The sequence below is a fragment of the Cryptomeria japonica genome, chromosome 1, assembly GCF_030272615.1.
Source record: "Cryptomeria japonica chromosome 1, Sugi_1.0, whole genome shotgun sequence".
Classification (NCBI taxonomy): domain Eukaryota; kingdom Viridiplantae; phylum Streptophyta; class Pinopsida; order Cupressales; family Cupressaceae; genus Cryptomeria; species Cryptomeria japonica.
The window spans coordinates 392,040,248-392,057,156 of record NC_081405.1 but is presented as its reverse complement, the minus strand read 5'-3'; the positions used below and the strand labels follow the sequence as shown (position 1 = coordinate 392,057,156).

General features: G+C 35.1%; 1 protein-coding gene across 6 annotated transcripts in view; it reads right to left on the bottom strand.

Moving 5' to 3' along the window:
* The window catches only part of LOC131070929 (sister chromatid cohesion 1 protein 3), a 101,579-nt gene that overhangs the window by 39,286 nt on the left and 45,384 nt on the right, over positions 1-16,909 (bottom strand). The window contains exon 1 of one of the 6 annotated variants that reach the window (XM_058006620.1): positions 4,314-4,395. The exons of the other annotated variants lie outside the window; for them this stretch is intronic. Within the exon in view, the coding sequence (XP_057862603.1) occupies positions 4,314-4,380 (67 nt within the window). The 5' untranslated portion in view covers positions 4,381-4,395. Of the gene's footprint in view, positions 1-4,313; positions 4,396-16,909 lie in introns of those variants that run through there. 6 annotated transcript variants of the gene reach the window in all.

Here is a 16,909-nt window from a genome sequence, read left to right as displayed (position 1 = left end):
TATTCCAAACTGGAGCGCTCTCATCCTAAGGAGAAATCAAAGGGTTTTGGTGTAGAAAGGAGGTCGTGGCAGCTGCTATTAATTTACTAAGGTCTGAGATACATCAGTACAGGGGCGGCTAAGGAAGGAATTCGATTTGTGCCAAAGGGAGACTCTTTTTAGTTGGTTATTGCTTGCTTCTTCAAACATCACTTGGGCAATATTATAATCAGGTTCCTAATCTAATTTGTATGAGATTACAAAGTCAATTTTGATTCTCAGTGATGCTGCTGTAAGTGGTCATCTATAGGCTGACATAAATATTTAGTTGTAAGCCAAAGATTGTTTGCATTCAATAAAAGTGCTCAGATTTGGTGACATATGTCTGATGTAAAGATCCTTCATTTTCAGCTTATGTGATGCATGACAATTGTTTGATAAAATGTCAATCAACTATAGATGTTGAAATGAACTGGTTCTTACAATGTCTTCAATAGTCGATTCATTTTCAGTCCATTGCCTTGCATCTATATGTTCAAATAAACAAACATAAACTACATCAGCATCAATAACACGCAAAGTTGTGCAAAGCCTTTTCTGTGTCAATAACACGCAAGGTTATCAGTCTGAAACCCAGAACAGCAAGCCTAATGTTTGTATGTGAGTTATTTGATATAATTTGAGCCATAAAAGCAATCAGAACTTTATAACAGCAGAGTGAAGGTTGGAAGACAACTGTTTGGCAATATCCCTTCAGCCCATCTTCAGCATTTTAAAGCCATAATTAGCAAGGGATACTACAAAGACATCCCCTTATACTAGCAGTGGCTCAAACTTGAGCTCCCATTTTGATACAGACCTACCAATTGCATCTGCTGATTAAGGACAGTCATATATATTCTATGTTTTTGACATTTTATAGTTGAAACTTGGAGCATTTGGGCATTTTGTTATAACTCTTGTATAATATGTATACACATTGACAATGAAAGCATTTGAATATTGTTAATTTGTTTGCCAATGCTCATGTGAAATTTGAAATCTAATGTTATGCATTAAGCTTCTACAATGTGTATGATGAATGCTTTAACAATGTTCTCATATGAATATTTGAAATTTCTCTAAATGTTTTTTAAAAACTCTATGTTTCAATAGCTGTCTCCAACCATCCCCTAAAAAATAGCCCAAAAGCACCCCCATACTAGAAAAATGTCCCACCGTCCCCTGCTGTCCCCGTCCCTGGAACTTGGTGGAGCATAGTAAAAAAAATCAATAGTTTCAAAAACATCTAAGAAGGGGCCATTACACCTTGCTTTGAGATTCGATACCTCAAGTTGCTCCTTCTTGCCCTTCTAAACATTTAAAATATGAAGCTTCGTCCACCCTTGACCAGGTGATACTTGTTTTCCCTTTGGTAAAAACCAACTTTCATGTCATTCATATAGGGGCTGTCAAACACAATTCTCACACATCCAAAGCAATAGCATCCACAACCACTTTGTCAACATATTTTTGGTTAACAATAAACTTCAAAACACATTACCTGCTAAAGGATAAATCAATGTCCTCTTTGACCCAACACAAAGCATGAGGCTTGGGGTATGAATAAATTTTTAAAACGGAGATTTTCAACTAATTCTTGTAAATGAGATTAGCTTGGAAACAAGAATCAATAAGTGCAACAACTTTAACATTCTTGAATTGACTACTAATGCTAAATAATTTTGATTGCCTCTTTTACTCTTGTGCCATAAGATTAAAATTGACCTTTGGTAGTGCAAGAAATATTGGAATCGGCCTTTGAATAACAATCAATTACTCTTATCTCATTATAAATGGTAGGCATGATGGTTTTCTTACTTTTTTCCCCTTTCTGATCTGCATATTTTTCTAGATTTCACTTCAAAAAGTTTCAACTATATGAACATTTGCATCACAATGGTCACAATGACTTGCAAGCTTTGCTTTGGTACTTTTGTCCATGGTTTCTTTTGACTTTGGAGAGGTTGGAGGACTATCTACTTCAAGGTATTTAGCACGTGCACATGCTCTAACAATGTCCACCAACTTAGAGAGCAATATGGGCCTCCAATGATAGCTATGAAGGCCTTCGATGTTTTTCATCAACAACTCCTCATATTAACATCCTTGTCCATTTGGACAGCCATTATTTGAAAATCATTGGTGTACTCTTGAACACTTTGTCCTTTTTGTTTCAAAAATTGCTACTCTGTACATTTTTCCTCTCTATGACATATCATGTAAAATTGTTAATAGATTTCTTAAATTGATACTAAGAACAAATAAGAGCTGGATTTCTTAAAGCCATAAAACATGAGAGACTTTAAAACCAAGATAAAGCATGCTTCAAGAATCCCAACCTAGCAATATAAATCTTTTATTCCAAACTAAGTGAATGCATACTAAAATATAGATCCACTTGTGCCAACCTAAGTTATCAGTCCTAGTAAGGGTGCAAGTACTGATATCGGGTAGGATGGTATGACAACTTTTTTCCTTCAGTACAGGTACAAGTTTGGCTTATCTGAATTTTCATATTTTGAGGAAATAGATTTGTGAGCAAATTGTGTTCACGATTTGGAGAGTTTCGTTGCCAGATATCAAAGTTATTTGTTCTTCATCAACATCATTCCATTACTATATCTTGAGTACCACACTTGAGAGGAAACACCAACTGATTTCAGTGCTAGCTCAAGTTTGTTTGATTTAAAACAATTTGAAGGAGAAGCCACTCTTGCAAAGTTGCAAATAGTTAAAAAGGCTTTGGAAATAACAAAGTGAAACTATTTGCAATTTCAGACAAGGATCATGTTGTGACCATTTCACACATCACCCAATCACAAATGGGGACCACACTTGAGAGGAACCACCAACTGATTTCAATGCTAGCTCAAGTTCGTTTTATTTAAAACAATTTGAAGGAGAAGCCACTCTTGCAAAGTTGCAAATAGTTAAAAAGGCTTTGGAAATAACAAAGTGAAACTATTTGCAATTTCAGACAAGATCATGTTGTGACCATTTCACACATCACCCAATCACAAATGGGGACCCCCTCTTTTGCTTTTAGTTTTAGGTTTTAGATAGGTTTGGCAGCAACCTGATCCTTTAGATTTGATGTGGTTGAGTTGACTTATTCCTCAACAATTTTGAAATGAACGACTCATGATGATCATTCCATTTGATCATCATCATTGGCTTGCAAAATTAGAGATGAAGTGCTGAGTTTGATTAAGGTAAATTGTTTGAGGAGAGTGAATGCTTGGAAGGAGAATAAGTTAAGGCTTAAACAATCATGAAGCAGCTTAGGGCAAGGTAATAAAGAGAAAAATAGAACATTTGATAGCATTTCCTTTGCCCCCTTGAGCCCCAGTTCCAGCTTGAGGTCACTTCCTTTGACCCCTTGAAACCCCGACCTAGAACTTCCTTTGCTTGGTCAAATCTGTGATCAAGCTCGAGCGCTTCCTATGCCCCCTTGAAAGTTAGATCAGCTTATGAGCACTTCCTTTGACCTTCTAAAAGCCCGATCAAGGTTGGTGACCTCTGAAATTCTGATCAAGGGAGAGCGTTTGATTTTTTTGCAGCGATTTGGGAGATCTTGAGCTTAAATGAACAAGGTTGATACATTTGATGTCATTGTCATTGACCCTCAAAATCTCCGACCTGCATGATGGCACTTCCTTTGGGGTGTCAAAACCACGAACTTCCTTTGACCCCCCAAAATCGCAACCTTCCCGCATGCACTTCCTTTGCCTAGTCAAAACCCTGACCATGCTTGAACATTTCTAATGGGCTATGAAAAGTCTGATCCAAGGCAAGTAAAGGGAGCGATTCAAGTGACAATCCAATCAACAAATCATGAAGCATTGTCAATTTGGCTTCAAAGACCCAATCTTCCTATGCTTAGTGAGATCTGCGACCAAGCACCAAGGCATTGTCAATGACTATGTAAAAGAACGAACTTCCTATGCTGGTCCAAAAGCCCAATCACTCTTTGTGATACCCAACATCCACAATAAAGGAGGCGGCATAAGTTTTAGCACCAACGCATGAGAGGGGACCCACGTAAGGTAGACGTTTTAATTCAAAATTTCAAAAGAAAACAAGTCAGCCTTCTCATTGAAAAATAAAATGTAAAGTTGCCAAACATTAAATGAAAGGACAAGTCCGCCCTTGGATTGAATAGATGCATCCCTCCCAATCTCTATAAAGATAGGTTGATCATTTCATTTGATGCAAAGTGAATTACCTTCTATGAGAAGCGATTTTAATCAAGAGATAGTGATTGATTCCATTCAAAGATTCAGCGAACTCACCATTTGCCAAGCGAATTGTTATCCTAAGACAGTGAATTTGAATCTTCAACCAACGCACTTGTTGCATTCAAGTCAATGCGAATTTACTACTTCCAGTCCAGTGATCCTACATTGTCAAAAGGAGGCAATCAACATCCAAAACCAGCGAATTTCCCCTTCAAAGGAAGTGAATTTACCAGTAACAACAATGAATTCACATTCAGCATCAGCGAATTCGTCATCAAATAAGACAGCGATTTTGATCCAAGATCAGCGAATTTTGTCACTCAATTGATAAACCCTTATCAATTCACAGGAAATTAAGGGCAATCTTGCCAGGTTGAAGGCTGATTTGAGATCACCAGTCAATTTAGAATTCAGTTCCGAGTCTAAAACAAGCTGTTTTTGATCATTTTTATTTAAAATCAGACCTTAATTCACTGATACAACTACAAGGCTGGGGTTTTGGATGAAGTTTCAGGCATAGAGACTATAATAGTTGAACTACTTGCCAAGGCCCAAAATAAAAACTCCGTGAAAACTCGGCAACTTAAAAAATTGCTTAAACTTAATAGAAATGCATTTTTTTTGCAAAATTCAATGAGGAGATGCATCCAATGAGTCAATACACAAAAGAAACAAGCTGAGTCTAGATATATTTGATTGATTTAAATGCAAATTGGGTACAAAATGGCATCCTCTTGTGGAATGCTGATGTCTAATAGACTGAAACAAAATGAAATGGCATCTCAGTTTGAGAATTGGATGTTTTGTTTCATGGAGACAATATCAACAAGAAGAGAAAAGATTGTTAGAATATTTAATCTTTACTTAGCTTAGGTTTATTTGTATTTAGTTTAGGATATTCCTTTGGAATTCCTACATATAATTTGTCCTCTAGTACATGTGTGAGGACAAGTCGTTTCTTTTATTTTCCTTTATTAAGGAATATTAGATTTCCTCCATAAGAGAATGTGGACACATGGCACACACATTTTATGAATGGTGGCATTCATAGATTTGGGAGTTACTTTGTAACTCCTCTCCTCATCTCTATTTAAGAGATGTCTCCTCTCTCATTTCTTCTTAATGACAATATTGTAAAGAGCTTCTTGCTCTCTCTCTCTCTCTCATTTTAGGCATTGCCTCATTCATAATATCACAAGGGGTTTTTTTTTGCTTTTCCCCTTTCAAAAGTTCTTGTGCCTCCTTCTTCACATTTGGGTGATTGCTCCAAAGTTTTTGCTTTTCTCTTGGTAACATTTACTTCATCAATAAACTTTCTTGGATTTTATTTTTCTTTCCTTGCTCTTGTATTTCCTTTCATGGTATCAGAGCAGGTTTCTAATCCTTGTTTTAAGTTGACATTGATGAAGGTTACCATTCTGTGGAGTTCACCTTGTTGGAGGCATTCTTGAGAGGAGAAGAAGTTCTTTTTCTAATATTTTCTATTGTGCAAGTTTTGGTTTCAGATTTTAACTTTTTTTTCAAACTTGTTAACAAGTTTGCCTGCAGGTTTAATCTTCTATTCTAGTTTTTTCTTATTAAAAAAAAAAAAAAGGGCTTTGGAAGGCTTGCCGCCAAAGTTTCTTCTTTCTAGTTTAAATTTGTGTCTTTGGAAGGCTTGCCGCCAAAGTTTCTGGTTTTTTTTAGTGTGAATAGTTTGGAAGGTTTACCGCCAAACTCAGCCTCCTTAATCTGTTTGGTCGGCTTGCGGCCAAATCTGCTTTATTATTACATTGCATTCTCTATTTGTTTGCAGGTTCTAACATTTCCTTTACTTGCAAATATTTTTGATAAAAATAAATTTCATATTATTACTTCATTAAATCTCTGTGCATTTAAAAAAAAAAAAACATCAGAGTTTAACATCTCTTGCAGGTTCTATCATCTTTCTTGCTTGCAGGATTTTGTTAAAAAAAGAGGTTTCATATTGCTACTCTATGTAATATTCATCTCCATTTTATTTGTGTTTATATCTCTATATTCTTAAATCACCTTTGCTAATCTGGTTCATTTTCCAATTTGCCTATCTTCAGAATTGAAATAAATCATTTTCAGAGAGAAATTTTGCCTCTTTATTTATTATTGTAGATCTAAACTATATCGTTCTCCTTGCCTTGTTTCGCCTCTGTTCTCTAACCTTTTTGTCCCCTTGCATTGGTTGTGTTCATATTCATATCACCTCCTTTCTTATTGTGGCTGGTCTCTCAAACCTGCGTTGCCTGCACTATTTGCAGTATCACTATAACCCATCTATTCTTCGTGGTCTAGGACTGCAATTTTTAATTTTTTTTTGAATCTTTCTTTTTTTGGTAGCTTGCATTGTCCATGCAATAACGCCTTTCCTGACTTTCCTGTTTCTGCTCCTTTCTTTCACCTGTGCAAAGTATCTTTCTGCATCAGTTACATATATTCTCTATTTTATAACCGTTTCACTAAAATTTAATCAATTTTAAATCTTTCACTTATATTCTCTTCTTCTTTCTCTCATTCACGTTTATTCTAAGTCTTGTAAATTTAAGAACTTTAAATATTCACGGCTTCAAGTAGGAAGCTTTACAAGTTTAAAAGTAAAATTTATAAAAAAAAAGAATTCTTCTTCATACGTGAAAAAGTTTATAAAGTTTATAAATCTTTCTTAATAATAATTTTTTTTATAAATAAAGTTTTTTTTAATAAAGTTTTTTAATATAAAATAGTTTTATTTTGTTATTAAGATTTAAAATTTGTTTAAATAAAATTAAAAAATCAATTTAAATTTGTTATTAAAGTTTGAATATAATTTTATTTTTTTTGGTAAATATTTTATTAAAAAAATTGTTATTTGTTGTTGTTGTTATTATTGAAATTCGGTTATTTTAATAAAAGAGGTTAATTTTTCATTTTTTAATCAAGTGATTTTTTTAATAAAAGGGGGTAATTTTTATTTCTAATCATAATTTGTCCTTTATTTTGCTATCATGTCTACATTAATTCCGGAAATTAAATTAAATAGTTCTAATTATCATTCATGGAAAACACATATTTCTTTTATTTTTCGTTTCAAGCATCTTTTGAATGTTGCAACTGATAAAACCTTTGAGCCCGCTACAACTGCTCCTCAAGCCGACCAAGATAGATGGAAGGCTCAAAATGAGGAAGCACTTAGTTTAATTGGTATTTCAATGGTTCCTGATTTGTATGTTTTAATTGGAAATTGTACAAAAGCGCATGAAGCTTGGGAAATTTTAAAAACAACTTATGATAGCTCAAATGAATCCCGAAAAATTCAACTTCAAGATCAACTTGAAGATCTAAGGTATACGGATTTTTAAACTATGGATGAATTCTTATTAAAGTTTGATTCTGTTAATAGTCAATTAACTGGTTTAGGAGTTACTCTAGCTGATTTACGTTTAATTCATCTTATTCTTAAAAAATGTCTTCCTCGTCAATTTCAACAATTTATTACGAATATTCATGCTCAACTTGCTATTCCTAGCTTAGCTACCCAATTAACTTATGATATTTTTCGTAATTTATTGCGTCAAGAGGAAGCTAAATTAATTCAATTTGGTACTCTTAAAAGTAGTGAACATGCTTTTATGTCTAAAAATCAAAATCATAATAATCATTTTAGATCCAATAATAATAATCACAATCATAATCATAATAATAATCATAATAATAATCACAAATCTTCTAATTATCAATCTCATTCTAAATCCTATCATAACAATTCTCATAATAATACATACAATAATCAAAGGAATAATTCTCAAACAAGACCCCATTGCACATATTGTGGGAAAGATGGACATATTACTAATAATTGTTTTAAGAAACAAAATGGTAAAAAGCCCATGAATCAAAATAATCAAAATAATCAACATAAACCTCATTATAAGAAAGGTAATAATAATGGTAATTCATCTCGTCATGCATTTACATGTACTTATAATGTTTCTCAACCACTTGAGTGGATTATTGATTCTGGTGCATCTCAACATGTTACTTCTCATAAAGAATGTTTTGAATCTTTGCATCCCGATACTTCTAATATTCCTGTTCAATTAGCTAATAATCATAGTTGTAAAGTTGAAGCTATTGGTGATGTGAATGTTCCTAATGGGAAATTACATGATGTTCTTTATGTTCCTGAATTAAAATCAAATTTGATTTCAGTTCCTAAACTTTGTCAAGATTATAAGATTAACTTTTATAGGGGCATATGTTATATCATTGATCCAAACACTAATCATGTTATTGCTACTGCTAAAATGGATAGTGATAACTTATTCAAGTTCTATGAATTTGCTCCTCCAAAGTATTCTTTGCTTACTACTGTTGATTTTACTATATGGCATGAAAGACTTGGCCATCTCAATTCTGATTATATTTCATTGATGCAAAAAGCAAATATGGTTGATGGATTGCCTAGTATTGTTCCTTCTCAAATTGTTTGCAATGGTTGCATGAGTGGTAAGATGCATAGGGAACCCTTTCCTCATGCTCAATCTTGGAGGGCATATACTAAATTGCATCTAGTTCATAGTGATCTCTTGGGTCCCATGGAAAATCCTTCCATCCAAGGTTCAAGGTATGCACTTACCTTTGTTGATGATTTTTCAAGGAGAACATGGATATATTTCCTTCATAGTAAGGATCAAGTGCTTGATGTGTTTACTGAATTTCATATGTTTGTAGAAAAGCAATCTGGTTCTAAAATTAAGATTCTTCGTACTGACAATGGAAGAGAATATGTCAATAATGCATTTAATGCTTATTTGAAATCGTTTGGAATTAAACATGAGCTTACTGTTCCTTATACACCACAACAAAATGGTGTCGCAGAACGGAAGCATAGGACAATTGTTGAAATGGCTAGATGTTTATTGCATGCTAAAAATATGGATTACAAGTTTTGGGCTGAAGCTATGGCTTGTGCAACTTATTTAATTAATAGAACACCTACCAAAGCCTTAAAGGATAAAACTCCTGAAGAAGCTTGGTCTGGTAGAAAGCCCAATTTGCAGAATTTAAGAATTTTTGGTTCCATAGCTTATGTTCACAAACCTAAGGAGAAAAGAAAAAAATTAGATGCTAAATCTTCTCCTTTTATTTTTGTTGGTTATGATGAAAATACTAAAGGTTATAGAGTTTACAATCCTATTACTAACAAGGTAAAAGTTGCAAGAGATGTTTGTATTGCAGAAAAAGGCATTCATGATTGTTCTAAAGTGGAGGATGATGAACTTGATCAAACCAAAGTTGTGCTTGTGGAGAACCAACCTCCTTCTCTTAACCCTACTCCTAATGCATCTCTTTCTATTCCTTCTAGTGATAGTGATGATGATAATAATAACTCTACTCCTCATGACTCTTCTTCTAGTGATGAATCCATTACTTCTAAAAGAAGACCTAAATGGTTCAAATCCTTAATTCAAGATAGTGATGAATACTTAGCTAGAATGGATAGAATTCAATCTAGAAGAGTTAATTATTGTAATTATGCCTTAATGACTACTATTATGAATTCTAATGATCCTAAAACATTTGATCAAGCTAAAAATCAACCACATTGGCAAAAAGCAATGAAGGAAGAATATGATACTTTAACTTCTAACCAAACTTGGGATTTAGTTCCCTTGCCTCATGGTAAAAATCTTGTTTCTTGCAAGTGGCTTTATAAAACTAAATTGAATGCTAATAATCAAGTTAGTAAATTTAAAGCTAGATTAGTTGCTAGAGGTTTTTCTCAAATTGAAGGCTTAGATTATACTGAAACTTTTGCTCCTGTTGCTAAAATGCCTACAATTAAACTTGTGCTTGCTTTAGCTTCTAGAATGAATTGGCCTATTCACCAAATGGATGTTAAAAGTGCTTTTCTTAATGGTGATTTACATGAGGAAATTTATATGTCTCAACCTCCTGGTTTTATTAAAGAAGGTAATGCACACTTAGTTTGTAAATTAAAGAAATCAATTTATGGATTAAAGCAATCTCCTAGGGAGTGGTATTCAAAGATTAATGCATTCTTTCTTTCTCAAGGCTTTATTAGAAGTAGAAATGATCCTAACTTGTATATTAAACATAGTGAAGATGATATTATCATTATTATCTTGTATGTAGATGACTTGATTCTTACTTCAAGTTCCAATACTTTGATTTATGATATTAAGTTTCAACTTAATCAAAAATTTCAAATGACTGATTTAGGTCTTTTACATTATTTCTTAGGAATGCAAATTTGGCAAACCTCTAAAGGAATTTTCTTATCTCAAAGTAAATATGCTCAAGATCTCATTGATAAGTTTAAAATGAATGATGCTCACCATGTTTCAATTCCTATTGAATTAGGCACTAAGTTAATGCTTGATATGCAAACTCCTCTTGTTGATCCTACCTTGTATAGACAATTAGTTGGAAGTTTGAACTATTTAACTCTTACTAGGCCAGATATTGCTTATAGTGTTGGTTTGGTTTCAAGATTCATGTCTAAACCTCAACAAACACACTTTAAAGTTGCTAAAAGAATTTTATGATATATTAAAGGGACTATTAATGTAGGTTTGTTTTATGATGCAAATTCTGATTTTACTTTAAAAGGTTTTACTGATTCCGATCTAGGTGGAGATCCCAATGATGGGAAATCTACTTGTGGTTATTGTTTTTTTGTTGGTTCAAGAGCAATTTCTTGGAATAGTAAAAAGCATCAATCTACCTCTCTTGGATCCACTGAAGCTGAGTACAAAGGATGCACTAATGCTTCCAAAGAAGTCTTGTGGCTTATAAGACTACTTGAAGATTTGGGTCTACCTCAACATGAACCAACTCAATTGTATTGTGACAACCAAAGTGCCATTGCCTTGGCTAAAAATCCAGTTTTCCATGCAAGGACAAAACACATTTCTCTCCAACACCACTTTATTAGAGAACAAATTGAAGACAAGCAAGTTTCACTCCTCTATTGCAAGGGGGAAGACCAAGTTGCAGATATTTTGACCAAGCCACTTTGTAAAGAAAAGTTCCAATTTCATTGTAAAAATCTTGGATTACAACCCATTGAAGGGTTTGATGTAAGCTCCCCAAGTAAAGCTTAAAGGGGGGTGTTAGAATATTTAATCTTTACTTAGCTTAGGTTTATTTGTATTTAGTTTAGGATATTCCTTTGGAATTCCTACATGTAATTTGTCCTCTAGTACATGTGTGAGGACAAGTCATTTCTTTTATTTTCCTTTATTAAGGAATATTAGATTTCCTCCATAAGAGGATGTGGACACATGGCACACACATTTTATGAATGGTGGCATTCATAGATTTGGGAGTTACTTTGTAACTCCTCTCCTCATCTCTATTTAAGAGATGTCTCCTCTCTCATTTCTTCTTAATGACAATATTGTAAAGAGCTTCTTGCTCTCTCTCTCTCTCTCATTTTAGGCATTGCCTCATTCATAATATCACAAGGGGTTTTTTTTTGCTTTTCCCCTTTCAAAAGTTCTTGTGCCTCCTTCTTCACATTTGGGTGATTGCTCCAAGGTTTTTGCTTTTCTCTTGGTAACATTTACTTCATCAATAAACTTTCTTGGATTTTATTTTTCTTTCCTTGCTCTTGTATTTCCTTTCAAAGATCAACTGGGCAAGAATCATAAGCAACAACATTGATCTACAATTAAAGAGGTTTGCACGAACAAAGATGTTTTACATGAGTTCATATATCATATATTCACTTGCCAGAGCTCGTGAGTACACAGGTTTAATGTATAGAGGTCCAATTGGAATGGGAGTTGGAGAGATGAGAGCATGTGAATCATACACACAGTTGCACTACCTGAGCAAAGCACATTACAAGAGGGTGAGCGATGCTTTCACCGTGCATATAACAAGAACACTGCAAGGCGGAATACATCAAAGGCTATCCCTACAAACAAAAGAGTTAGTAAAGAAATTTGGTGTTTGGTATATTCAGTTTCCCAAGTTCACCTACATAAGAATACAAGGATGCTCTTGTCCGCCCTACATGCTACCACACTATCCTATTGACAAGATAATATTGCTTGAGTTGGTGAGACAGTCGACCACATATGACAAAATGCAAAAGAATAGACATAAGAAAAGGATTGCCTTACCAATCTCAGTCGAGCAATCATTGGAAGTGTGCCCATCTCTACAGGCAACAAAGAAATTGGAAGAAGAATTGAGATCTCACTTCCTTATCCCATACTTCTCTAGAAAAAATTGATCCTTACGGCAACATGAGAAGAGCTAACAGAAGAAGACACAAGCACAAGCTACACTTGGAAGACTACTGGATGAATGCCCAAAATGACTTGGACATAAGAAGAAAGAAAGATGTGCTCAAGGCTACCAATTGACATCGTCGAGATGTGCAAAGTTTTCGACATCCCAGATCAAGCACAAGATAATGGAAAACGCCTTCAGCCGATATATGAGCAAGAGAAAGACAAGGTGGAAGTCAATTGGAATGATGTAGAGATCACCGATTTGAAAGATTTGATGAAGCCAGTCTTAGCATACGACGATGGATAGAAATTTAGATTTAAAAGTTGAAGAGCAAGAATGCATAGCTGACTTTCGAATCGATGGGAGAGACAAAATCCTCTGATGAAGATACAGAAAGCACAAGCATGAGTGGAAGTGCCACCCAATTCATTCACTCCAAAGGATCGAAGAGAAAGGAAAGTCACAAAGAAGGATCATCGCACAAGAAACATAAGTCAAGTTCAGACCACCCTTCTACTAGCACTTCTTCCATACATGATGTAGAGATGAATCAGGCAGCTGATAAGGAAAGTCAACCACCTAGGGAAAGCATAGATCATGGAGTGAATGAATCCATGAGTCTACAGTCCAGAATAGTAGAGGCGAAAGAACAAATAGGGGGAAGCAACCACAAGCCCAAGATAATCTAGTTTTGCATGCTCAAGCTAATAGCAAGGCAGGTGAAGATGAATATGTGGATACAGGGAATGAAGATGAAGAAGTATCTCTCCACCCCAAGAAGATCAACAACTCGAGGAGGTGCAAGTGGGAGAAGAATGATTTGATATCTCAACATGGCTTAGGGAAAGATTGGCAAAAGAAGTGATAATAGTAGAGGAAGATCCTATTGATGATTTGGGTAGCTTCCTGAATAAAACTCAAGAAACAGCTGAAAAGAAGAAGGCTGCTAAGATGTCAAAGATAACAAAGGGCAGTGCAAGATCTCAGGTGATACAAATTGTCACTCCAAGGGTAGATAAACCTGAAAATGATATTGCAGCAGAAGATTATGACTTGGAGACTATTGACTTAGGTCCTCCCACCACTAAGCAAGCGATGGAAGACACAAATGATACAATGAAAATAGTCCATGAGATGTTGAAGCTGGAATTAGAGAAGAACAAGAAACTAGAGAAAGAAGTAAGTGCATTGAGAAGCTATCTGCAGTAGTTCAAGGAACCACTAAGGCAACATGATCCTTCAACTACGCCACCATCACTGCTTCCTCCAAACTCAATTGACAATCTAGAAAAGATGAGAACTTCAACTCACCTAATGGATAATTGGATAAATAAGACTTTCAAGAAAGAAAATGCATTTGTGAAGGAGCTAGTAAGGATATTTGATAAAGTTACAGGCATTCTCGAAAGAACTCAATTTCTCATGGTAGCTTATGATACTTTCATTTTCACCAGAAATTACACTATGTCGAGACTACAAGAAATGAATAATTTACCTAAGTAGACTTTGGTGAATGGTGGAGTACTGAAAGATGGACAGTCCCCTGATTCCCAATAGTGGTATAACTTGCTCCAAATGAGGAAGGTTGCCTTTCAAGATATAAGCAGTGGATGCACCTAAGTGGACGAGGCCATAAACTTAATACATTCATTCATGGTATTGTTGACATGTTTTTTAGGACAGTGTCTAACACAGAATAAAGTTGCCTAACGGTCACTTCACTCTCTCTTGATCAAAGTACAATTGTATGCTAAGATTGCAGTAAGTTCAAATAATCAACTCCAAGGTTCCTTTATGCTACGGACATGACTCAGTTGGCGGATGTGATATGCTAGTAATCCAAGGGGACTTACATTTGAATCAATCTTTCACTCCTTTGATGTGGCTGGAACTTCATCATCAGATATGGCAATTTTGTGATGCTTCCACTTCAAATAAACTGAATTGGAATGAACTGAAATTAAAGGGGAAAGGGTTAGAAGGATCTAAATCTACTCCTAAGGGCAATGATATCACTGGATAGTGCTCTGGTGGACAAATTCCAAATAAACCAAGTTCTGCTTTGCCAGGATTAACTACAATTCCACAAGAACTAGTGCAATCTTCTACAGATGTTGAAAGATTTTCACATTGAGAAAGTACATTTGAATACCCAACACGCTGCAATCCAACCGACTATTCACAATAGAACTTAGCACAAATTTGGGGGTTCAGGCTAACTTTACACTGCAACTTATAATCAACAAGATGCAAACAGTATGAACAATGGAAATTCATCAAACACCATTACATTCTCCATTGAAATCAACGCACTACTGTAAGTGAGGAAGGTGAAACCATGCAAGTTTTGAAAAAATAACTTAAGTGGACACCATCAAAGAACAATGTTTCACTGTTATTATCTCAAAAACTTATCGCAACAATTTCATACAAATCTCCCTCTCTTTTACAAATGAGGCGGTCACCCCTTTATATAGGCTTCAAGCCTTGGCTACATGCAAAAATCTAATTAGGGTTTTCCCAAAAAGATTCCCCACACATGATGCAACAAGGTGGGAATCAACAATTAATGACCCATCATGCCCATATACAATTAATTTTACATGCCCAAAATGGCATCCATTGTGCATGAAATGCACCAATTCTTTCAAATTTGCCCAATGTGTAATAAATGCTCCATCATCTCCTGAATACGATAGTTACATGCGAAAGATGCTCCACCACTACATTAAGTACGACAGCTGCCATGCAATGAATTAGCTGCCACCATGGTCAAATATTCCAGTAATGAATGCGCCACTATGCCTTCACAGGACGGCTACATGCAAAAAGATGCTCCATTGACTCAACATGCAATTGCACTGACTTGACTGCCACTTGGTGAGAAACCCTTGGAGAGAAAAATTTAGGAGAAAAAATTTAATCCAAGAAGAATTTTCTTGAAGTTTTTCGAACTTTCCTTGCTCTCGGGGACATTTTTAATGATTTCCCAACATCTATTTTTTAGGAACTTTCCAAAAATAGGGTTCCAAGTTCTAGAAAAGAAGATTCTCACGAATCCAAATCTAAAAGAATTTTGAAATTTGGATGTGATTTGATGCCCAAAAATGGATTTTTCAAAAAATTTCTCGAGTGGAAATTTCTTGTTAAGTTCATCCTAGATTCCTTCCTTGCCTTGGAAATTTTATCTTAAATTCATCCTTGGGTGTGATTTCTTCCTTGCTTGAAATTTCGTCCTGAAGGAAGGAATTTCCAACACTTAGCCAAATTTTCACCTTTTCTGGAATTCATCGTTGGGTGTGATTTCTTCCTTGCTTGGAATTCTGTCCTGAAGGAAGGAATTTCCAACACTTAGCCAAATTTTCAACTTTTCTGGAATTCTATCCTGAAGGAAGGAATTTCCAACACTTAGTCAACTTTTCCATTTTCCTGGAATTTTGTCCTAAAAGAAGTAATTCTTACCACTTCGTCAATTTTTCACCTTTTCTAGAATTCTTCACCTTGGGCACGTTTCTTCTTCGAGGAAGGATTTTTTTGAATTCTTGAAGTTTCCTTTCTGAACCTTGATTTTCACGTTTTGCTTCCAACCTTAGGCACATTTCGGAACTAGAGAAGAAATTTTGGAAATTTGTTCCTTAAGGAATTTTTTTGTGCTTTTTGAGTTCATCTTGTCCCGAGGAGGCTTTTTCATCAATTTGCCACATTTCCTATTTTTTAGGAACTTTGCACAAATTAGGGTTTTGGGTCCAGGAGATAGAAAATTCTCCTACGAATCCAAATCCGTAAAAAATTTGAAATTTGGATGAGATTTGATGCCTAAAAATGGATTTTTTTTTAAGTTTTCCCAAGGGGATTTTCTACTTTTCAATCAATCTTTGACCCTCAATTTTCCTTGCCTTTTCATCTTCTTGACTTGAGTGTGGAATCACTATCTTGGAGGAATTTTTATCTTCTTCAAATTTTCCACGATTTCATCCTTTTGAACTTTCAATTTCATTACATGGTGAAATTTTCAATGCATGTGGAATTTCCCTAACTATCTCAATTTGGCGCCCCTCTTTGTGCATAGGCGCTATTTCACTCAAGGCAATTTCCCTAACTATCTCAATTTGGCGCCTCTCTCTGTGCATAGGCACTATTTCACTCAAGGCAAGGAATTTTCACTTTTTTCATCTTTCCTTGCCATTGTTTTGGTGCCCTCAACTCTTCCTTGGGCGTTGAATTGCCATGGAGGAATTCCATCTTTCTTTTAACTTTCCAAGGCAACATGAATTTGGCACCTCCTCCTTCACCTAGGCACTAAATTGACACTGAGAAGGAATTTTGAATGTTTTGGATTTTCCATGGCCAACCACTTTTGGCACCCTACCTAGCCCCTTGGGCACTATTTC